Source organism: Mugil cephalus, chromosome 12 (genome assembly GCF_022458985.1).
Source record: "Mugil cephalus isolate CIBA_MC_2020 chromosome 12, CIBA_Mcephalus_1.1, whole genome shotgun sequence".
Classification (NCBI taxonomy): Eukaryota; Metazoa; Chordata; class Actinopteri; order Mugiliformes; family Mugilidae; genus Mugil; species Mugil cephalus.
Window position 1 is genome coordinate 24,874,866 of NC_061781.1, and position 25,127 is coordinate 24,899,992.

Below are 25,127 nucleotides of genomic sequence, written 5' to 3' on the forward strand. Positions count from 1 at the left end.
AGTGTTCACCTCTGTTTTGCCTCCAGCTGACGTTGTGAAGTCACAGTGACGTAAGACATGAAGGGGTCTATTACTCAAGAATTCATATACTTTTACCACAATGGTTTTATTGATATTGAACTTTACAGTTATTTATCATTGCATCATGATGAAGCTGTCACTATCACGATGTCACAATACGTGTAATACTTTGTTAAATTATTTCAAATGACTATATGATTCTGGGCAGACGTGGAAACTTGAGCTGGATTTACAACCGCAAAGTGGTAAATCTAGTTTGTTACAGTGCAGCCAGAAAATATATCGATCACGCATGCATGCACACAAGTCTCCCACAAAGGAGCCAGTCCCTACACTGCCTGTGCACAATTACAAACATCTCATTAGCGTATAAGCATTAGTAAAACCAGATGTAATGAGGTTAATGAGAAATGCTGAGAGACAAATGATAAAACGTGACGAGACAGAAAAACGAGGGAGCTGAAAGACTTCACAGACTAAAAGAATAGATTAAGTTTTACTCCATCATTATTAAAAAGATTACTGGTGAATTACAAAATTTCCTTTATTTTCACCAAATGTTTAAACTGATGAACTCAAAACACTTGTGTTTAATCTCAGGCCGAGATCAAAACCACAAACTGAACTGGGAGAGGAAATGAAAATAAAATAGAAAATCAAAGTCATGCAGAACACGGAGGTGAATAATAATCTCCTGCCTTATTGATCTGGAAAGATTTTCACCTCAGACACTTGATGAAGTTGTGCCGCATGTCCTGTCCTGTGGATAATAAGCCGACCACGATGAAGGCAAACATCATCAAAGCCTGTGACTGCAACTAAAAATATCCCTTGAACCCACAAACTATCAGACGAGAGTGGACAGAATCACAGTGGATGATTTATACCCGCCGAGAAGAATAAAGGAGCTTCTCTTGTAGTTCAGAATTTTGGCACATCAGTCGCACGCTAATGAGTTTTTTTGTTGCCAGATGGGTTTAACTAGCAGGTCAACTTACACAGCGCCAGGTAGACGTCATTAAAAAAAGCATCCGCAGCTTCAAATAGTCAAACATTATCCAGCACAAGCTGCGTTTCCAATAGTTTGAAGGAATTAGTCTGAAGCCACGTTATCCTCCGTCATTAAACCACTCGAAATAACTTGAGTCAGTCACAGAGGAATATTTGTACTAATGGAACTAATCTAATTATCACGGAGGAGATTTTCGCTGAGACATGCATGTGTGCTTTTGGATAATCCTGCTGTGGAGATTAATGTTTGTTATCTTAGGAAAATAAAAGAGGGATATGCACAGGTGTTCCTGAGCAAAGTGAATCATGTTCTCCACATGCATTATTTAAAGCCAACACTTGCTGAATAGTGTCTAGATTCTGATCCATTGTGTGTCTGTTTGAGTTTAAATAATGTTATTGTTTTTGTTATGTTGATTACAAAGTAATATTAATTAGTTTGCATTGTCGTCATTGGAAATACAGGGATTAATCATAAGGTTGTTCTAGTTAATTACAATTAACTCAAATAACCTTGTAGTAGCCAATCACGTTCCTTGTACTGAAGTAATTGAGTTGAAAAGTCTTGTGGTATGTGCTCAACTCTAAGTTGAAATAACTTAAAAATATACGTGCAAATTGTTGCATCAGTTTTTTAATTTGAGCCAGCACATCATTAGTAAGTTAGAGTGAGACAGACCATCTGTCTGTGTGTTCATACTGAAGAAAGGGGCAGGTATTATACGATTTTCTTCTTCCTGCTCCTTTTCAATCAGTGGTGCAATAAGATGCACTTTTGCAGATGCCTTAAGTATAAATCAATTAAATCTGTGACATATCTCAATCCAGTGAGTTCTATGAAAGTTCACCCACATACAGTTGTTAATTCTGCAGTAAAGTAAAAGCTTTATAATCTGGAGTTTAAATGATGCCATTTAATCAACTCCTTTGGCCACACAAAGAAAGTCAGGTACCGATGTCTACATGACCGGGTAGCAGCAGCTAACAACCATCAGTCGTTTATTCACATCATCGCTACTCAGTCATCAGTACCAGGGTGGTGGATATTATCTGAAAGGTAGCACTGTGGACACATAACAATCACACAACACTGGAAGAGTTTAAGTATTAGAGTATATTGCAATAACAATAGGAGAGGAATGTACGTCAACACATGAAGTGGTGAGGAGGATCTCAAACAGGTACAATGGAGAAGCACATGACTTTTATATTGTTTACAGAGACAGAGTTTGTCATGCGATTGTCTGGCAGAAATGCTCATGAAGATGAAAATTAACTCAGCCATATTCCTGTAACAACTGGTTGCACAAAAATAGGAAAAGGCCAAACTCCTAGACGGTGTCTCCTCTTATGTAACTTCACTTCCCACCAGCCACAAATATCTGGTTTTCTCTTAAAGAGGTGGAGGTACTCCCTTGTATACGGAGAAGTACCTATAACACATTTCACCAAGAAACAAAACCAAAAAAACAACAACAAAGTTTTAAATTCGATCTTATCAGCAGCCAACAACAGAAACAGCCTGCTCTTTAAATCCATTTATTTATTCATTAATTGTTCCAATTTTGTGACCGTATTCTGCACATAACTTGTCTTTGGCAGCAAAATGGACGGACTTGTTGGGACCCAGAGTGTCTTGTCTTGTTTTGAGGAGACCTGGGTGCATGTGGACCACAGTGCAGCTTCAGGACTCTGAGGACGGGTGGGGACACACTCCTGTGTGTTGGAGTTTACATCCAATCCTCCCTCAGTGGATAAGGAAACGCAGACACAATCCATGTTACTGTTGCTGTGCAAAATATTTTATTTTATCTTTCTTTTTGCTTGTGCTTTTTAAGAGTGTTTCTTTTATGTGCAACTAAGCTACTGTGACCGAGTCATTTCCCTCGTGGATCATTAAAGTCTGTCCAAGTCTAAGTAATCACACTCCCTCACAACTCCCTTCTTCTACCAAACACAGCATGAGGCCAAGGAAAATACAAGATGTCAGTAAAGCTCATAGTCCAGCACCAGCCAGATGCTCTGACTTTCGCTGTATTCGATTATCGTCTAAGAGTTCGATTAAAAGAGAGCATGTAACAGCACATTCACAATTACACTGTATAAAGGCTGCGTAAATCACACTAATAAGACAGACGTTGGTTTGCTCTGATTAAATGGAGGCATCACAACAGGACTAACTGAACACAGCGTCTCAGTTTGTTCTTCTTCTTTCCATCATTTGTTGAAAAATAACTCCCGGCTGCAGCTGATTTCATGCACAAGTCATCTTTCTTTTTATCAGAATATCTTGGTTTCTTCTAATTTGATGTTAACCATTGCCTATTAAACTGAAAACTAAGGAGAACTAAACCATATACTCACTAAAATAAAAAGAAAACTCAGAATTTGGTCTGAATTAAAAGTGGCATTTCAGTCCCAGTCAGAAAGGTGAGCTCCACTGAATGAGTGTCCGTCATCATAATGCTCTGCCACAATGACAACATCAAGTGCTGTTTGTTCCTGGCACTATTTAATGATGGATCATGTTAGACTTGAACCAGGGTCGGCCTTGTTCTCGCATGAGTGCAATCAGCCATCTGCTACCTCTGTCCACTGATAATATTATGCTGCCTTCTAATCTCTTTTGAATATATTTTTCCCCCTTAGTATCCAAGATATATGTGGAGTCAGATCTTCAAACTGCTTTATGGCCGTTTCGAGGAATGTTATAAGAATATATTGGATGTTATAGTTGCAGCAGTGACTGCAGAACGAGCAATCTATTGAACTGGAATGAGAAAAAAAAAAGAAAGTTGCAAATACATAAGAGGACTTAATAATACACTGCTTAAATTAAAGTAACACTTTGTAAACACATCAGATCTCAGTGGGAAATAGATCACGCTATGTCTATACTGGTATGGACTGGGTAATGTGCTAGGAATCTAGGAATGAAAGGATGCAACACTGATGGAAATGAAAGAGAAAAATTCAAAATGATGCGACAGGCTAGTCCATTTAGTTGAAATTTCATTGCAAAAACTCAAACAGTACTCGGGAGTTTGGTGTCCTGGTGTATTTCCTTACAGATCCCGACCTGCAAAACGATGCTTATAGTCCTACTGCTGAGCAGGTAGGTAGTCCTTACTGCATCCGAGACCCAGTGGTCTGAGCGAACTAAAGAAAAACCTAAGTCACATCAGTATCCGGTGTTACCACCCTTTGCCTTCAAACCAGCATCAATCCTTATAGGATGCACTTTCACTAAGTCAGGGATTTAGTAGCATCTTAGACCCAGTGGTCGACCAAGGAAACTTAGAGCAGCAGATGAAAAACACATCAAGATTATTTCCCTTTTAAATCAGAAAACGTCCAGCAGAGACATCAGCTCAGAACTGTCAGAAACCAGTGGGACCCAGGTTCATCATCTACTGTCTGGAGAAGTCTGGACACAAGTGGTCTTCATGGAAGAGTTGCAGCTAAAAATCCATCCCTCTGACATGGAAACAAGACCAAGAGACTCAACTATGAACCAGAACAAAGAAACTGGGCTCAGAAACATCTGGACTGATGAATCAACATGTGAAATATTTGTCAGTTTGTTGAGCGAAGGCTGGAGAGAGCTACAATAATGAGTGTCTGCAGGCAACAGTGAAGCATGGTGGAGGCTCCTGGAGAGTTTGATCAGGATTAATGGTCCTCAATGCTGAGAGATACAGGTTCATACTGATCCACCATCAACACCATCAGGGAGGAGGATGATTGGCCCCATATTTGTTCTGCAGCAGGACAAAGAGCCCAAACATCCAGTCAAGGTAATTTAGAACTATCTTCAGAGGAAAGAAGAAGAAGAAGTCCTGGAAGTGATGGCATGAACCCCACAGAGCCCTGATCTCAGCATCATGGAGTGAGTCTGGCATTATATGAAGAGACAGAAGGATCTGAGGAAGATCTGTGTTTAGTTCTCTGAGATGTTTGGATCAACCTACCAGCCAAGTTCCTTCAAGAACTGTGTGTAAATAGAAGAAAAGGGAGGTCACACCAGATATTAGTTTGATTTAGATTCCTCTTCTGTTCATTCACTGCATTTTATTAATTGATGGAAATACACTATTAACATGTTCTTAGCCTTTTTTCACACCTGCCTGAAACCTTTGCACAGTACTGTACATGATTGTGGGCTATCAGCACCACAGTCATCACAGAGACATTGCTGCAACACCAGAACGATTACAACAAATAGGGAACAAATGTGTACTTCAGCAAAAGTTAGTGGGATTCATCAGTCAACTTACGTGGGCTCAGTCGCTGCTCTAATCTCCTGCTTTTTAATAGCTTTTCAACGGTGAATGTGATAAAACATGTCACTTTGTTTTGATGGAGGCAAAGCTCCTTGAAGCTCCGCGTCCCACAGGAAAAACTAAAGAGCTCCTCCAAACCCACCCACTCACTCTGGTGCCGGCAGCCTCGCCCTCAGCTGCACCCGGGATGACACAGGCCTCTCGTTAGGGAAGAAAGCAGTTTTTTTAGCTTTGAGTTGTGCATTGATAGATTCCTGAACAGAGAAAGCTCAGCATCGTTCTGATGTGGTTTGCAATTAAAGATCTTTTTGTTCTGATCTTTCATCAAAAGGCGGCATGTCAGGTGTGTGTTAACCAGAACTGACCTCTCCTGAATCGTGCTGATGATTTGGTCGATGGTTAATTTATTATATTCATTCTATCTGGATTCTCAGCGTAGATGGAAACAAAGGCTGAAAGTCAGTGACAATGATCTGATTAGTGTTAATGACGTGATACACACCAGAAAAACGAGGGTTAACTCAAACTTCTCAACACCGGAAACAGCAAACTGTCTGTTAACTTGCTTTACTTTGGTTTGCTGCCATGTTAAACTTTTATCATTCCAGCCTTTTTGCAAAAAAAACTCCTATTTGGGACAGACTCAAAGTAAACTGAATGCTGTTCATAAACACTTTGGAGCTCATTCATGGTCTCGGTCTCTTTTGAAAGTGAAGACTCTGAAGTTTCTGTCACAAAAGTCAGAATCTCTCTAAGTGGTTTTGTTCTCTAGTAATCAAAGTTGGCACACAGTTAAAAAAAAAAGAAGAAGTGTGTTGGTTGAATCCTATAATGACTTTTATCAGTGAAATCAGAAGAAAATGACATATTGCATCATGCAGCATTTACTCAAACACAACTCGTGTCCAGAGCTCTGATTGGTCCAAAAAGCTGCTGCCGTCCCATAAACCACCCAGAGGAACGATAAACAGATAAAGATAATCCATCAGCTCTTTCTCAACTCAGTGAACTCTAGAGAAGGTTTCCTTCAAGGACTTTGATGTGTTTGGCTGCATTTACTGTCCGTTTAGTTTTGACCAGTCTCAATGCTGGTGATACACGGTTCCCTAGACACGACGCTGGTAATTAAAGGTAACAGGACTTTAACTGTGTCTCGTTAATCACTTGAAACCTTTGGTAAATGAGAGATTTCCTCTTTTAATCACACGATGAAATGATGAAATTATTTCATATACCGACCTTTGCACTTTTCCCAGAGTGTTAGATTCTTTATGAACTGGTTATTGTAGTAAACAGTGTGACATATTTTGAGGGGCGGGGCTTAACTGGAGGCAAAATATCTATATTTATAACACTATAGCCTGTAAACACCAGTTAGCACATTTCAACAGACTGTTCTGGGAAGAATGGACGAGGAAAACTCATATTTTAGAGAACATACTAATATGGACAGCATGAGTGTTATTTTAAAAAGTTGACTCTGACTGATGAGACTATATTCACTGACCCCTACACGATTTGACCAAAGGAGGACACAGAGGGGACAAAGTCTGCTCTGTATTTATCAAATGAACCCCTTTTATGCACTTGCTTATTTACTTTTTTTATTGTCTTTAGTCTGTAAATATGTATAATCATGAAGTGTTGGTAAATACATTCAAATATTTACATTATTAATTACAGAGAAATGAGAAGTGGCCGAATTAAATAAACAAATCCTTCTTCCTACTTTCCTTTCACACATGTTATATTAACACTTTTTTATTGTTTTGACTATTTTGATTTGTTGTTGTTTTGTGTGTGTTTCTCATGTTCTAAATAAAGCCTCCATTCATTCATTCATTTATTGAATTAATGTGCATATACCTCCACCATTCTTGACCCGAGGTTTAATTTGATTTGAATTAGTAGCTGTTGCCGTAGCTTAGATTGCTCAAGCCACTGCACCTTGAAGGAATCTGATGAGTCTCCTCCAGTGTGAGTTATGTCCAGACACACCAGCACTGAGTCACTAATCTAATCTTCCCTCAGAGTTGTAGTGCTGCATCCTCTCTGCTCCAGATGTATGCGAAAGGTCATTTCATCAACTCAAATACCACTTAACCCTTTACAGTGCGCTCATTGAAATACTCAGAAATAATAAAACTCAACCCTAGTTGAGAGAAAATTGAAGAAATTTTAAATTCATTTAATTTAAACTGATTTACTGTTTCTAAACTGTTCAAAATGTGATGAAGTTACCAGATACGGTTCTTTGCCCCATAAAAGGTTAAACATACACCAATGATATTAATATTAAGATTAACTGTTCAGCTAACAAGATACTGTGTTTTTTTTTCACATCAAAATATCGATACACAAGAAATATTAACACTTTTATGAATCTGTAACCTTTGTTGTCTGAAGACCACTCTGCCTGCTCCAAAAAGAATTAGATCCAAGTCAGAGACACTGATCTTATTTTCATTTCTTTTGTTTGTTTGTTTTTTTAATGTGATTTGCTCATATTCTCTGTAACTGTTGAGATTAAAGATAAATCTGATATTTGGCATTTGTTTGTTTAATTCCTATACAAAGGTATAGAATACAAAATTCAAAATTACATTCACCTGTGTTCATTGTAAAAGTCATAATTTCCATATACACAAGTCTGAAAGTATCGATATCAGTGAAAAGTGGAAAGTTTATGTCGCTAATGTATAATTCTATAGCTGGAATAATCTACAGAACAAAAGTTTGGAAGCAACATCAAATCTGTACATAAAATATCATAGTTTCATTGGTTTATTTTGTAACTTATCAGGAGACATTTTACTATAATTATCATTAGAAAGTTTTTCTTTCTTCATAGTTTCCTCCTCTGGCTTTAACAACATCATGACATATATTTGTTCCACAAGAGATATTTATATGAAGACTCTCAAAAGCCCATTTTAAAGAGTTAAAGTGAATAATGCAAACTGTGATTATTTTTTTTTTTTACTTTTGTACTGAAGTTGTGAGTCTTTCAAATCTCCTCGACCCTAAAACTAAGTCCTTCTTCTTTTCTTCTGCTGACATTTATTCAGAAATGTTCTTGTCACAATGGAAAATGGTTCATATCAATAAAAGTAAAGTCTGATCATGGAGTAAATACATCCCAGAATACAAAGAACTCATGCTGGTTTTAGAGAAAGTCATCGTGAACAGAAACTTGAAGTTGCTTCTGAACCTTTGGCCTGTAATGTACTTATAAACATATATTACTATATGTTAATCATTTGATATTAACAAGAGCAGCTTTAAAAATTACTCTTTAAAAATGACCCTTTGGATCACGAGGTCCATCGTTGTGTGGCAGCTTTTCACTAAAGAAAACTTCTTTCTTTTGTCGTCCATAAATGCTCTTTGAAGAGTCCGAATCTGTTTTTTTAAAGACAAAAAAACTTAAAAAATAAAAATGCATCAATTACCCGCCTCCTGGGAGGCTACAGTATCAGTGTGTGGTTGTAAATCAGATAAAGTAAACATGCCCACACGGTATAAGAATCTGGAATAGGTCTGTCTCTCTGGGAGAAGCTCCGCTGGGATCTGGATCTTATTACTAAACCGTGCTGCTGCTCTGTCACTCAGTGTGGAGTGGATGAGGAGGAGGAATCATAACACATTCATCTACCCGGCCACAGAGTCTAACAAATCCTCCTCGAGGTTTATTTTACATGTGAAGGTAAGAGGCTTTGAAAGAAGCCACCCACGCAGCGTGGACAGGCTGAGAGGGAGTCTGGTCAAAGACAATAAACCAGCTCCATCGATCCAGCGGCCAGAGGTTCAGGGTGGCGATTGGGCTGTCGCTGCACTTCATGAGTTATGATCCTGCTGTAGCAGAGCGGTGGAAAGTGGTTGATGTAAACACATAAGACCAAAGGCCAAAATAACCTGGTGCCCCTCACATATTCTAACAGCTGCTAACGGTTTATCATGTTTGATTTTAACCCACAGAATTATTGTCATTTTTGTTTTTGCTTCACATCTGATTGGATCTTATGCAGAGTCTGAGAAGGTCCTTAGAGGTTTTCTTTTCCCTGCATGACTGATGAGAGATGAGCCCTGTCTGCTCCTGATTAGCATTAAGAGAGGACTGACTGATGCCGTGTAATCCAGGAAGTCCGTCTCTTGTGCATGTCTTTGGTGTGATGCATTTAAACAGCGTCTTTACAGAGAATGAAACTTCAATCAACTATCGGTACTAATTTACACTGTGACATCATATGGTTTAAATATACTGAGAGGTGAGAAAAAAAGCACAAAGAAACCAGGTTACGCTGCAGAATAGATCTGTAAGTATTGATAATATAATACCTACTAGTGTGCAAGGTAACCATTCTCCAGATTCTCTTTTTAAAACAGTATGAACGACCTCATACATATTATAATGGAGTATTCCCTCACTTGTAAATGGTTACAGGTTGTTTTAGATGTTTTTCCAGATGACGACTGGCTCGTCTCACTTTGGTGCTAAAAATGAGAAATAAATTATCCTTTGCAAGATGGACAAAATGGAAAACGCATTGTGTGAATAACAACAACAGGCTGAGGTCACATTCATCAGTGCAGAGATGGACAGAGACCTGTTTATAATCCATAAGAAACACTTAGTGAACAATTGTATGTTCAGATGTGTGAGAAGCACCATGTCTGGTTTATTGATTGAATGGAAAATTCAACTTCAACCAGATCTGATGTTTAAATTTCCCGCTAAACAGTGAAAACACGTGATTATCACTGTGCACACATTGAATAGGAATGTGTCAAAGAAGAATAACAGCTCTCTTCCCACTCTCTTCAGGCTCTTTTTAATAAACTGTGGAACCTACGCACACAGTTTATGCAGTGAAACGTTTAACGACTTTTTTCTGAAGATGAGTTTTACAAAAGTTTGTGTCTCTGAACCTCCTCATTTAACCTTTGACCTCGATGAGTTCCACCTTTACTGATCCTCAATTACCAATTTGACTCGATGAGTCAATTTACTGATCAAACAAAATACAATTAGAGAAAGCAGAAACAAGCAGAAACATAACACGTCAAGTGATGTTCACCACAATGTTTACTTTTCAGTCTGACACCAAATAAAAACACTAAAGGCTAATATCCTGATACTGATCCTTTCAGACTCTACCTGTGTGTATGAAGATGATGAGTTTTACACTGAACATTGGTGACTGTAATTATTAAAAAAAAAAAAAAAAGGGTTTATACCTCTGTATAAGAATTAAACAAGCTGCCAAATATCAGACTTCGCTTTAATCAGAGCATCAGAGTTTTCATGTTAGAACTTCACAGAACACAACGGCCTCATTCTACATTCTGTCATTTCCATTTATGTTTTTGTTAAGAAACAGCAGCAGCAGTTCTCTGAACTTAAGGGCTTCCACCATGTCAATCAATCAATCAATCAATCAATCAATCAATCAATCAATCAATCAATCAATCAAACTTTATTTATAGAGCACTTATTATGCAAAAGCCCAAACTGCTTTACATAAAAATAAAAAACAAAAACAATAAACCTGAGAGACCCCACACACACACACACACACACACACACACACACACACGAAAATTTAAAAACGCTGAGGAAACGCTTTCCCACCATCACCACCTTGAACTTGAGGAAACACTAGAGACATAAGAATAAATGAATAATAAATAAATTTAATTATAAATTAAAAGCCATACTAAAAAAAAAAATAAAGTAATAAAATTAGTTAAAGGTCAGCCTAAAAAGATAAAATATTAAATAAATAAAAATAAATTAATAACCAGATTAAAAAGGGAAAAATAATAAATAAATAAAAAATTCTGTTAAAAATCCGACTAAAAAATATAAAATGGTAAAATAATTAAAATTTCATAAATATAAAATTCAGTTGAAAGACTAAAAAGGTAGATTTTTAGTTTGTTTTTAAAACATTGTCAACATCGTCTGTTTATCCTCAAACTCTGCTCCACAAGCGAGGACCATAAGGAGGCCTCTCCGTCTGTTCTGGTTAAAGACCTGAGACTTCTAGAGGCCTCATATCAGATACCAGACACACAGGTCTGTCTCAGATGTCCCTTCCCTTAAACTCTCACTCTCTTTTTTTTTTCCGAATTGATTACAGATTCATAAAAGTGTTAATATTTCCTGTGACAGTGAACTTGGCATCGATATTTTGCCGTGAAGATCGATTCTAAAAAAAAAAAAACGAAACCCACGTCTAGATTGGAAGTATCGATATTTCTAGATCGATACGCACGTCTCTGCCAAGTGGTTATATGTCTGGGGAGGTTACGTTAGATACTGTGCAGGGGTCTGTGCTGTCGCTGTGGCCTCTGCATCAGTCTGACACATTAGTCTAAACCATTTCACGTCTCCCGTCGCTGCTTCCTCCTGCATCCTTTCAGCCTTTCAGCCTCGCTGAACGTCCGCATCACAAACGGACCGTGAAAAGTCAAAGGTCGGGGCCCGAAAGCAGAAAACAGAATTAATATTCATTTCACAAATGCTGGCTCCCTGCGACTGAAAAAAAAAAAAAAACTATCTAAAGCAATTAACCTTCTGTCATGGACGTGATGTGTGGGCAACTTAACAAGGATGTTCTCTGCTTTTAATTACTCTCCAAAGTCACAGAGCCCAGCCGGGATTAAAAGTTATTTCAAGGTAACGTGGAGCAGTGACAAGACCGTGGCCACTCCAGAGATGGCTGACACCCGGGCTCACACCGGAGACCTCCTTCCTTCTCACACCGGCAGCCAATAAGAGGAGAGGAGAGGAAACGTTGTTGATGCTATAGCTGCAGACTGTGTCATGACTTTCAAAGTAATATTCAGTGAAATGTAATATTCCATTATGAAGATAATGAAGTCCAGTATTTCTGCTGGAGCTGTTGTTGTTTGCGGGGGCCTGTGCTGTAGTGAATGTTAGAGACGATAACAACTGGAGGGATTAGAATATGGCCATGTGGTTGTTTGGTTGGGAAATAATGAGTTTTTGATTTATTGGAATTTGGGTTCAGTAAAGGTAGAAATATTAAAAAAAAAAAAAAAAAAAAACCTTGACTGACTTGCATCTCAACCATGAGAAACGCATAATCCACTCTATATACATCCTCATCAATATTTATAAAGATATCAGTATTCTGTGTGGTCGGACGGAGAGACGTGGAGGAGGGAGGGGGTGTGTGCGCTGCCAGCGTCCCACACACTTCTGACTGAAATTAAATGCAAGCAAACTGTTTGAATAAAACAGTGTTTTGCCTCATGCACCGAGAAACGTCGACGCTATCGCATCGTAGCTTCAGACTTTTTCTAAAATCACTTTGTCCTCTGCAGGACGAGCGTAATAAGGGCAATAACAGCACATAGTACGTGCACCTTGTCAATTAGCCTTGTGTCGCTAACAGCAGAAATGGCAAAACATGACGTCATGGAGTTAAACTGTGCATTGGTGCAGGTTTAAAAACACATATTATCTGAAACGTCAATAAGCAAAAGTGAAAGTGCCCGGCATGATGTAGGAAAAAAAGAATACATACATATTGATCGGCCCTCATCAGGTTGTAATAAGGTACGAGTCAGTAAATAGTAGATGTCCCATGAGCCTTTATGAATCCTCCCGCTGTGTTATATTAATGTTTGGTGTGTTTCTGAGACGACCACTGTATATTAGCTTCCATCATTCCACAGCATTTCCATAATAAGTGGATGAATTTGTATGTGAGGCTGTATTTTGTGGGTGGTGCCTCTGGTGATATGTGATGTATCTCCACCGTTTAAAATAAATAAATAAGTTGAAATCAGATCAATGCAGCTAAAACCAAAGAGGTTTGTAGTGGATTTCTGGAGGTTCAGGCACCACCTGCAGTTAGTGTGTAGTTATTAATACCTGTGTCTACATCTGGATCATAAACCAGACTCACACTCGTAGTGTTACTGTCTCTAAACTGTTCCCATTTTCATTTTCAGCTTATTTGCTCACTTTGTGTTTTGTGTCTAATTAGGAAATTATTTCTTTCTGTTACGGAGGAAATCTTTTCCTTTAGTTGAAGTATTTGCCTGTTGCAAACAGTTGCATAAATTGAAGCGTAACTAACAGCTTTCTGGTCTCTTTCACACACAAGTGTGAGATTTACTATGAAGTAACTGTAATAAATACAGTAGGTATTAAATAAAAACAGGATAGATGTATTCACACAGCTCCACCAGAGTTTAACTGTCTTACAGCTGTTCCTCAGGACAATAAACAAGCTGTTATCAATCATGGATGAGACAGAAAACGGACGAGTCTCCAAGAGACTCAGACGAAGAACGCTGCAGGAAATGTTTCCTGCCTCGAGCCAGACGCCTGCTATCTATCTATCTATCTATCTATCTATCTATCTATCTATCTATCTATCTATCTATCTATCTATCTATCTATCTATCTATCTATCTGAGCAATCATTCTAAATTTGAGGTCAACTTGCAAAACAAAATATGGTAAATTGAAAAATATCGACTGCTTCACTGAGAGATAAACTGATATATTTATGCATAAAGAAGAAGAAGAAGAAGAAGAAGAAGAACTCTATTCGTGGCTCTGTTTCAGTTTACACCAGCTCCAGGGAGAAATGGTTCCAGCCACAAACCGTCCAACTGTTAATTACTTATCTCTGTATTTATTGTTGGTCCGGCTGCTTATCAGAGATTTCATGAACGCAGTTTCCTGCTGTGGTTGAGAGAAGCTGCATCAACCTGCAGGTTCTAAGACCAAAACTAGGAGCTGAAAGACGCTTAAAAACCCTCCAGGGGCATCGGTGATTGTAGCTGATGAAAATGTTCTGCCTCAGTTTTGTGTTTTGTGGCTCCATCATGTACTAACTAATGACATGGCTGAGTGTGTGGGGCAGGAGGGGGTGTGATATTTTTATTATATGCATAGATAATGATGAAGGTAGAAACATGTACCACAGTCAACACAGTAGTTTCAGTTTGGAGGAGTGATTCCTGTATCTGTCTGTGGGAGGGATTTATTTTTTATTTGACTGGCTTCACACAGTTTGTTTGAATAACCAGGATCATCGTGTTGGATCAGTCTGGCATTGAACTTGTGTCTGCGTGAGTCACAGCGCTGGAATTTTCTTACGTACTCTGAAGTTTCACATTTTCAGGGTATTGATTTTTATAAAGTTGGCTGTTTTCTGCTGGAGCTGCAAAGTCAACGTCACTACTTTTTGTGTGTGTGTTGCTGGTGGAGTTGTGGTGCAGTGACTTTATATTTATCATCAGATTACGACCGTTAATCAAAATTTTTACAAGCTGGTTCAAAGTCATATCTACACATCAGAACAAATGATGCCCTATTACACAATTAGTCTGTACAGGGACTGGAACAAATGGACCTGAGCTCATTTTATGACTTGGCTGTAATGAAGACGACCCGTCCTGTTAGTTTTAGTGCAAAGAACAACAAGTAAACTAAGAAAATGTTCACATTTAACAAAGTATAGTTTAAAAAAAAAGATGTTTCTCAATAATAATAAGTGTAATTTGGGCTCATTTCTGTTCAGTCCTGGGTCTCATTGTTGTGTTCTGTCCACTTCTCTGAATAAAACCAGTAAATTTGATCTTACTATACTATATACTAGTATACAGTAGTAATATATGTTTAATTTATATTATAGTTCTTCATAACTCTTTAACCACACATCGTCCTGCTGTGAGATTTGAATCAGTTTATTTATTTATTTATTATCATACGACTTATTCTCTTCTAGTAATGACATGTTGCTTTATTAGAACATAAACCATGTTTTAGGTGATATCCTGACCTATTGCGCCATAATTATGAGATTAATTAGGAGGCAACATCTCATAAATATCAAGGTTCTGTGTCTGTCTTTTATTTTGTGCTCATGTTTTAAAGTTTCCTGTTTTATTTTGTCATGTTTCCTAGTTTCCTGTCCATCGTGTTTCCTTGTAGTTTGTCTGGGTCATGTTGTGTTTCCTGTTTTATTTTGTTAAGTTCCAGATTTCCTGTCTTGTGCCTCTTTGTCTCTTGATTGTTCATTGGTTTCACCTGTGTTGATTGTCCTCATGCGTCTCACCTGTGTCTTGTCTTTCCTCTTGTGTATATATAGCCCTGCCTTCCCCTTTGTTCCTTGTTGCGTCGTTAATGTTAGATCCATGTTTTCATGTCTTGTTCCATGTTTGATGATTCTTTTGGACTTCTGGTTTTCCTGCCGTGTGCAGCGCTTTTTGTTAATTATTAAAAAAAAAAAAACGTTTCCCTGGATTCCCTGCCTCCTGCATCTGGGTCCAGATCCTACCAACACCCATCCTACCTGACAATAATTAAGAATGAATGAGAATGAATCTATTAAGTTTTATTCTAATATTTATTATCCGTACTTCCTCTGTAATGCAGCGTGTTATGTGAGTTGCATCTCATCAAAATACAAACCAGTATTAAGTAAAGGAAACTCTGGATCTGAGCAGTATTCTAGTGTAAATACAGTACGTATATACTACTGATTTACTCGACTCACTGACAGCTGATCTGATATTTATGCATAAAACTGGTAGAATTTGATCCATATGCACCAATGAAGAAGAAGAAGAAGAAGAACTCTATTAGCAGCTCTGTGTTGTTTTACATCAGCTACTAAACTACTTCACACCCAGCTGTTAATTACTTATCTGGGGTACAAACCAGAAGTAAACTTGTCCTAAATTCAGTTTCTTCCTCAGGAAGCTGCCTGAATGTCTGAGTGAGTCTCACTGTGGCTTATACACAACTAACCAGAGAACTTAAGCTTAGTCAAAGTCCCAGATGTGATGATTCTGAACATCCTCATAAGTATTTTAGTAGCTTTGTGTTCACAGGTTTACATTTATTATTCTAATTTTACTTTATTTTGTTCTTTCCTTTTTGATGTACAGGTTCTATCTTTCCTTCGAACTTTCCAACAAATATGTGGCATTAGTGTCTAAACTGTGTTTGTGTTCTGTTGTGTGTTTTAGTATTCACCGATCAGGCATAACATTATGACCACTGACAGGAGAAGTAAATAACATTTAAACCATCTTGTGATAATTCAGTGTTCTGCTGGGAAACGTTTAGACCTGGAATTCATTAATGTGGATGTTACTTAGACATGTAGCACCCAGATTTCCTTATATAATTACTGGAGCGATAATTATTCAGCCTCTTAACAGCCTTATTCTTATTGCCTACATTGCTCTTTGTTCTGAACACTGATACACAGAGTATTTCCCCGTGGGATCAATAGAGTCTGATTCTGATTCTAACATTAGTTTTCACTCCCAGAGTCATCTTTATAAATACCATAAATGGTTCTTTCCGAGTAGCTTTATGGGTGTGACGATTGTGATGATGCTGGGAGGGTGTAATTTGCACGGAATCTAAAATGATGTTTGTCATGTCTGTGCATTATTTGACAGAATTACGTCTCAGAGGACGAGCGTCATGCTTGACGCAATTTGCATCAATCAGCACTGCAGGTTTCCAAGCACCATAACTGTCTCTATGAGCCATGTTTCCAGGCAGCTTCCCTCTGCGTTCATGTCACACCATATCTTTCCCCCAGTCTCTCCTTTTATGCTCTTCTTCTACGCTCATAGTTTGAGAGATTAACAACTCTACATCCATGTTTCTGTTATCAGTAAACTTGACCCTGTGCTCCTACAACAGGAAAACAGAACACAGAAAGGCTCCAGAGAGGTTTATCAAATCAATACCTTTTAAAATGTGACTCTAAGTTCAATGTCAGACTGATCCAACATGACGTCACAGACGAGTTCATTGAAACAAATTCACACTTTAGGATCACATGGGAATCTTATTAAAATACATAGTAAATGCTTCTGACTTCATCCTGAAACTGGTCTTCTGTTGGACTTAGGGACCTCAGAAGTGCGTTGTGTTGTTATGATGTGTCTCCTATCTACACCATATTGACATGAACGTCCCATTCTTAATCCATTAGGCTTTAATATGACGTCTCTGCCCTTTGCAGCTGTAACAGCTTCAACATTTCTGGAAAGACTTTCCACATTTTTAACTCATTATTCCAGAAGCTCATTAGTGAGGTCAGACACTGGCATTGGATGAGAAGGCCTGGCTCCCAGTCTTCATCTAATTCATCCCAAAGGTGTTTTATTTTGGTTGAGGTCAGGACTCTGTGTAGGCCGGTCCAGTTCTTCCTCATCCAGGTCTTTATGGACTTTGCTTTGTGCACTGGTGCAAACTGTTCCCACAAAGTTGGGATGGAATCGGCCAAAATCTGTTGGTGTGCTGAAGCATTCAGAGTTAATTTCACAGGAACGAAGGGGGGGGAAACCCAGCTCATGAACAACAACCCCACACCATAATCCCCTCATCCTTCACACTTGGTTCGATGCAGACCAGTGCTGTTCTGCTCCAAAGATGGATTGGTCCATCAGAGAACCAGAGAACGTCTCCACTGCTCTAGAGTCCAGTGATGCTGCATCCCACGCTTTGCATTGGCTTTGGTGATGTTTGGCTGGGATGCAGCTGCTCGGCCATGGAAACCCATCCATGAAGCTTTGTGTCCACGCTCTGTTGTTGAGCTAATCTGAAGCTAAACATGTCGTCTGGAGGTCTGGAGTGACTAACCCTGCAGAAAGCTGGTGACCTCTGTCAGTTTACGGGGCCTGCCACTTCAAGGGCTTCCACTTTCATCTAAAACCAGTTTGCTGTGGAATATTTAGCAGTGACTGGACCTGGACCTGAACCCACTGAGCTCTTGAGAGCACCCCATTCTTTCAGCAACAAAGTTTGTAGGAGCAGTCTGCAGCCTACGGGCTTGATTTATACACCTGAATTCTGTTATTTGGATGGGTGAGCAAATACTTTTGGCAATATTGTGTATTTGTCCAACGCAAGCTAGTAGCGAGTGGAACAAGGTGCACGATCTTGTCCACAGGATGTTTATTCTGTTATTAAAAATGGAAAAAATAACCTAATGGCTGTTGTTGTTGCTAGTTTACAACGTGGACTTTTAGCCTCCTGACAGAACAGAGAGGAGCGACTGTAAAGACATCACTTAAACACCAAGACTACACCCTAAATAAAAACACTGTGTGTGTCCGTGTGTCTTTGTGCGCAATTAATCATTTGAATTGTCATAACATTGGAAACGTCGTCTTCATCACTTCCACTCGTGGCACTGAGTCAAAGTGCTGTTTACACTGCCGGTGTAAACAGATGAAAAGGCTGTCGAGCACATCTGCACATCCCCATAATATTATTTCAACAAACATTTCTGCTGGCATCATTCACAGATTTACATCCATCCAATATTTAGGAATTTGGGATGAGTAGGACCTAAGAGGTATAATAAAAAATAAGCATCATCTTTGAACTGGAAGTGGTTTTGTGGACGTTATTTTACTGTATATTAAAATTTAAGTCACCAGCGTGAACCAGAATATTAAAGTTTATTTTAATGCAAAAGCAGAATTGAAAACGATGGAATCCCAACGTCCTCAAACGAGACCTTGTGAATTTGTTACATTTACACAACATAAAAGTTAATAAGCATAAATAAACAAGAGTATTGACACTTCACTACCAGGACATGACAGATAAAAGTGTCTCCTTATGAGGACATCAGGTCTAAATGAAGCAGAATAAGAAGCTGCAACAAAGCTAACACCTAATGTCCCCATATGAGGACGCCGGGTCTCAGGAGGAGATATTAAACTGGGACTTACCAAGAAAGATGATGGTCTGCTTCCTGGCTGCCCTGACCTTTGAACTTTCATGCTTTGGATTTTCGTTGACTCCTGGATCTGTGGATCCCAAAGGTTTCTTCAGGACCAGTATCATGGCCCGACACATGAAGGCCACGCAGATCAACACCACCATGTAGACGATGAAAGCCACAAAGATGCTGGCCCTGTACATGACCCAGCGTTCCCTCAGGTTGGTGCAGAAGGTCAGATTCTGGACGGGAGTTTCAGATCGAAGGGGGATGTGTCCTTGCGTACCCGTGGCGATGAGCAACGGCAGGGCCACGAGCACCGAAACCACCCAGGCAAAGGCGATGAGGGCGGAGGTGCGCTTCCCGCCCAGGCCTTTAAAATGAAAGGGGTGACAGATGGCGACATAGCGCTCGAAGCTAAGCGTAGCTACGTTGAGGATGGTGGCGTAGCTGCAAGCTTCGAACAGAAAGTTGTAGATCTTGCAGGTGACATTGCCCGACATGGACGTGAAGGGGAACCAGATGGCGCTGTAGAGCTCCACCGGCATGCCGATGAGGAGCACCAACAAGTCTGAGCACGCCAGGCTAACCATGTGGTCGGTCACGTTCTTCTGCAGGTAGCCGTTACGCTTCAGCACCTGGGTCGCTCTGATGGTGACCGAATTGCCCACGATGCCCGTCACCAACATGGCGCTGTAAAAGATTGTGAGGAAGATTTTGACCGGGTAGTTGGGTTCAAGCTCACTCCAGTCCTTCTCTTCTGATATCTCTATTTCTTCATTCATGGTTGCAAAGTGTCGAGCTCAGATTTTTTCCAGGTATTGATTAGCTTATCAGTCCGTCTGGGTGCAGCCTCACAGATTAGAGCCGAGATCCAGAGGTGACCAGTTTCACAGGGTAACACCTTATACTGAAGAAGTTATTCTTGATTCTTAAAGGTTAGTGTCCCGGTGGGTGTGTTACTCAGATAACAACAGGTATAAAACTCACAGAAAGGAAATATGAGGACTCTTCTGCACTCTCTGTTATAATCTAAATATTTGATAAATTGACCTGTTCGTTGTATGGCTCTAAGCCTGGTCCATGTCTTCACAGCTCAAATGATCACGTAGTATTTCCCCCGGAGTCCTCGTAAACCCGTGTGTAGAGTCGGGTGGTTTCACCTCAGTCCGAGCAAAGTGTCAGCCAGCGTTCAACTCACAGACATTTCCTCCTCCCTCATACGAGAGGAGGGTAGTTAAACATTAAACAGGCAGCGTGAGCAATGGTTTCATTTCTTATCATTAGTACTAATGCACCGCCTCTTTCCATAAACAATACTTCTGTTTTTTTGTAGAGAGAAGAAACAGAGTTAAAACTGATAAGAAGGAGAAAAATAACTTTCTTGACTATTACTTGACCGTACATATTTAAGTGTTTAAGATTTTTGTTTCTGTTTCCTCCTTGGTCCTGGTGTCCTTATATGGGGACATAATTTTTGAGGTTCGTTGCAGCTTCTTATTCTGCCTCCTTTAGACCTGTTGTCCTCATGAGACACTTTTGTCTGCCACGCAATGGCAGCGAATACACTTGTTTATTTATGCTTATTAACTTTTCTAGTTCGATGTGACATGAAAATTTAATAAATTCACAAGTGCTCGTCTGAGGACGTTGGGATTTCGATGTTTCTAATTCTGCTATTGCTTTAAAATAAACAGTTTTACATTTTGGTTACACATTGGTGACTTAAATCATTGGCCTTCAACAGGGATCCAGGACCCCTAGAGGTTCTATGGAGGTACTGCAGGGGTGGGGGCTGCAAAGTTGTTGGTTGATTAGACATTTTTTTATACATAGTTAGTAATAATAAGGGATCACTTAATATTGAATGTATATTTATAAATAGCTCTAGGCCAAGATTAATATAGAACACATGTAGCAGGTACGGGGTTCCTACTTAATCTTTCCTTGGCCTGAAAAACGTTGGAGACACCTGACATAAATTATAATATACAGTGAAATAATCCCTATGTTCACATAATTTATTTTTAAAAACTACTTCCAGTTCTAAGATGATGCTTATTTTTTATTATATTTCTCAGGTCTTACTAATCTCGAATGCATAAAGAACACACTCTTATCTCAAAGAAAGATGATGCATTCCAAACAAATGCTCAGGAATCAGGATGTTAAAGATAAAAATGGTGATATGAACATTACATTTACCTATTAGACGGCCGAGCATGTTCACTTACAAGGCCAATGAGAGAATTACAAACATGTACAAAGACTGAAAGGCTCTGATTATAAGGACGGGGTAGCGAAGTCCTTCAAATAGGAACCAGTCTGAGATAAACCAGACATGGTTTATATTTTTCAATGAGTTTATCACCAGGGTTATAGAGAGATTCCTGTATTAGCAGTGATTCATGTTTGGTCATTTCTTCCATTAAACACTAAAAAAAACAGATGTTTGACATCATTTATAAAAAAAAAGAAAAAAAATCCTTTAACATGAAATAATAAGGTTGAAAATGATCAGATAAAGGATTTGATTAACGTCTCATTGTGGCATCACACCGTCAGCCAGATGTTAACGGCAAACACGCACGAGTGAAATCAAAGCTGATTGTTGAATGTGAGACGGAAGCTTCTCATTTCATGGCTTGAATGATCTTCCATTGTTTGTAATCACACAGCGCGAGACAATGCGCTCGTCACACTTCAGCTCTGAAGTGCTCCTTTTTAACAGATTGTGTAAACTTGTCTTTGTGACTCTGAGACAAACACATCTCGAAAACCCTCTAGAAATCATCCGCAGCTGTTAGATGTCGGAGGAAATAAGCCCACATGAAACGGCTGGCGAGCTTGATGAGGCTTTGACTAATGCTCCATTGTTGAGGCTATAAAAGCATTCAGGGCGCAGGAAGATAAGGACAAGTTTTATTATATACATGGTTGGACATTTTCCACTGTATTTCTACACTGTATGAATGGACTCATGGTCTTATGATTTATATTATAAGAACATTTCTTTATCACTAAAGTTTCAAAGATTTCTGACCTGCAGCTACTGTTTTGTTTTTTGTTTTTTAAATAATGTGATTTTATGACTCATGTGGCATGAGTCTGCAGCTGCAGCTATGACTTGTTCCCTGTAATATCTCAAACTAATCTTCTGTCAAATAATCACAACCACATATCAGTGGTTCAGGCTGGTGGTGGTGGTTTAATGGTGGGGGGGTCATGGTTTAAATACCACAGCCTCCCTGAGTATTGTTGCTGACCATGTCCATCCCTTTATGACCACAGTGGACCATCTTCTGAAGGATACTTCCAGCAGGATAATGCACCATGTCACAAAGCTCATATCATCTCAAACTGGTTTCTGGAACATGACGATGAGTTCACTGTTCTCCAACCGCCTCCACAGTCACCAGATCTCAGTCCAATAGATAGAGGAACCTTTGGGATGTGGTAGAACCGGAGATTATCATCATAGATGTGGAGCCGACAAATATGCAGCATCTGTGCAGCTCTGAAGGCAAAAATGGGTCCAACCTTTTACTAGTAAGGTGTACCTGATAAAGTGGCCGGTGGGTGTGAAGTAGTAAGGTTACATACGAGTGTTTTCCTCTTGCATGCCTGAGTTTTCTCAAGGAAACATTTCAAAAGATACAGATTCACAAGTGGCTTCAACCTTTGTAAGCATCGTCCTTCGCATTGAACTCCCTTTATGTAATGACCAATTTAAGGCCTTAAAACGTCTTATATACGAGCATATTTTGCATTGTAGATCTTAAATTACAGTCTTAAATAATCTTTACATCCATTTATTACTGATTCATTCTCTCTTTGTTCAATGCATTGGTGCCATTCACAGTCAGTTCCTGTGTAGTTCTGTGTGAATTATAACTATTAGCAGAAATAAAACTACAAGTGACACATGGAAGCGGAATCCAATTCTGAAATCTGAAGAGGACTTTAAACGCGGTAACAAAGCATCACTCATATAAAAGATATAAAAAGTCTAATAAAATGAAGGTAGTGGGGACATTATGAACAGAAATCTCAAACGTCTCCGGTTCATTTGTCCTCATGTTTGATAAAAGCCTGAATCAAACATAAAAAAAAGAAGCAACTTGATCTTTAAGGGAGTGGGAGGTTTCCAAGGTCTTAAAAAGTCTTAAATTCCACTTGTTTAAACCTGCAGAAACCCTGCACACTCATTTAACCTTTTATTATTATAACTTCCAATCCGATCCAAATTTATTTATAAAGCACTTAAAAACAACCACAGGGTAACAAAGCTCTGCACAGAAGAATAAATAAAAGACAACAAATAAAAGCTGCACAAGGCATAAATACAAGATAAATGAAAAGACTTAAAACAGCATCTTACAGGGTCTCAAAGTCCAGGGAGAAGAAGAGAGTTTTAAGAAGAGATTTAAAAACAGACAAAGAAGACTAATGTCTAATGTGCAGAGATCGTCCCACGTTTCAGGGGCTGCCACAGCTAAAGCTCGGCTTTATTTATTTAGTTTCATCTACCCTTTGTACTCTTCATCTGCTTTTACATTTGCATGAGTGTTGTGACCTCAGCTGACACATGACGGAGTTACAAAAATAAAACAAAAGAAAAGAAAAAGACAACAGGTGAGACACAGTGAGCTGCAGGGGATTCATTCAGTCCTCTCAGGTGAGTCTGGTTAAGCTGCAGAGAGGGATAACAAGGAGCTTTATAGTTGTTGTGGCTCTTCAGTTTTATTTTTATAATTAAATTAATTATAATTAAATTTATTGAAGTTTTTAACGGTGAATCGGTCTCAAAACAACCTGAAAATTCAAGTTGAGATGTGTCTGATAAAAGGTTTCCATCACATCAGGTTCAGGAATCTGAGTTAGAAGCATATGGTTGTAGGTTGTAGTTTTTTTTTTTTAACCGCTAAACAAACATTTACATGAATGGGTTTACATGACATTAGCCCGCTAGCAGAGTGCCGTTTGCTTCCAAATATTTGGTGTCTCCTGTAATAACATTACTAGGGTGGCCGTGCTCCCCAAAAAGCCTGATCTGCTCCGACTCTGACTCCGATGAACTGAGACGTTTCAGCCGAGAGCCAAAGCTCTGGTGGAGGAGAAGCCGACATGAAAATCTGAGACCCTCGAAGTAATAGAGAGAGAATTAGATAAGAAATGTCTCTGTTATGTGATGAGGTAAATGTCAATGTCTCTCTTTGATGTTTAAGATTTTATATAGAAAAATAAAGTCACACCATCATTAATGTGAACCTTGATCTCAAAAACACCACTTTACACATGAATGAAGTTTGAAGTTAACCTAGCCTTATGCTAACCTTATGCTAGCCTTATGCTAGCCTTATGCTAGCTAGTTATCTAGACTAAAGGCTTAGAAAAATAGCAGCTAGCGTCATATATACTGTGAAACCCATGTGTTCATGTAATTTATGTCCGTGTAGATAGACACATTTAACTGACACGTAACTTTAACTCAGTTACTACTAAGTTATTATGGCTAGCATGCTAATGCTATAATAATAATAATACTAAATAACAGTAAGACTAGTTTAACTTTCACTATTTCCGAGTATTTCAAATTTTTCTGAGTAATTTGAATCTTTTAACGTTGATGGATGAACACGGAGACTGAGGAGAAGGTAAACACAGCTCTGTGAAGGTTCTCAGTCATCCAGGTCATGGTAATCCAAAAAAGCGTTGAATAAGGTCAGCTGGACTTCCCACTAGTTTATCAGAACTGAAGAAGCTACTCGGATGAGTGGCGAAACGTCTTCAAGAAATTCTACAAGTCCAGGTGACCTTATTCAACGCTTTTTTGGATTAAACACAGCTCCATGACTGATGAGGTGATTGGGCTACAAAGCATTTTACAGCTCATTTAAGATATTTAAAGGAAGGAGACGCTGGGATATTTAAGTGAGGACCTTTTACATAGTGACAGACGTTGGTAATAACATTTATAGGCCAGTTAATGGTGAAAATAAGACATTTATTTCAACACAGGGTTACACTGTAGAATCTAACCTCTGATGTAGCAAACATGGCG

The 25,127-nt window shown here is 38.9% G+C and overlaps 1 protein-coding gene across 1 annotated transcript in view; it reads right to left on the reverse strand.

Moving 5' to 3' along the window:
* The window catches only part of gpr39 (G protein-coupled receptor 39), a 33,133-nt gene extending 12,879 nt beyond the window's left edge, over nucleotides 1-20,254 (reverse strand). The window contains exon 1 of the mRNA XM_047600082.1: nucleotides 19,074-20,254. Within this exon, the coding sequence (XP_047456038.1) occupies nucleotides 19,074-19,848 (775 nt within the window). The 5' untranslated portion in view covers nucleotides 19,849-20,254. The remainder of the gene's footprint in view (nucleotides 1-19,073) is intronic.
* Nucleotides 20,255-25,127: the final 4,873 nt, after the last annotated feature.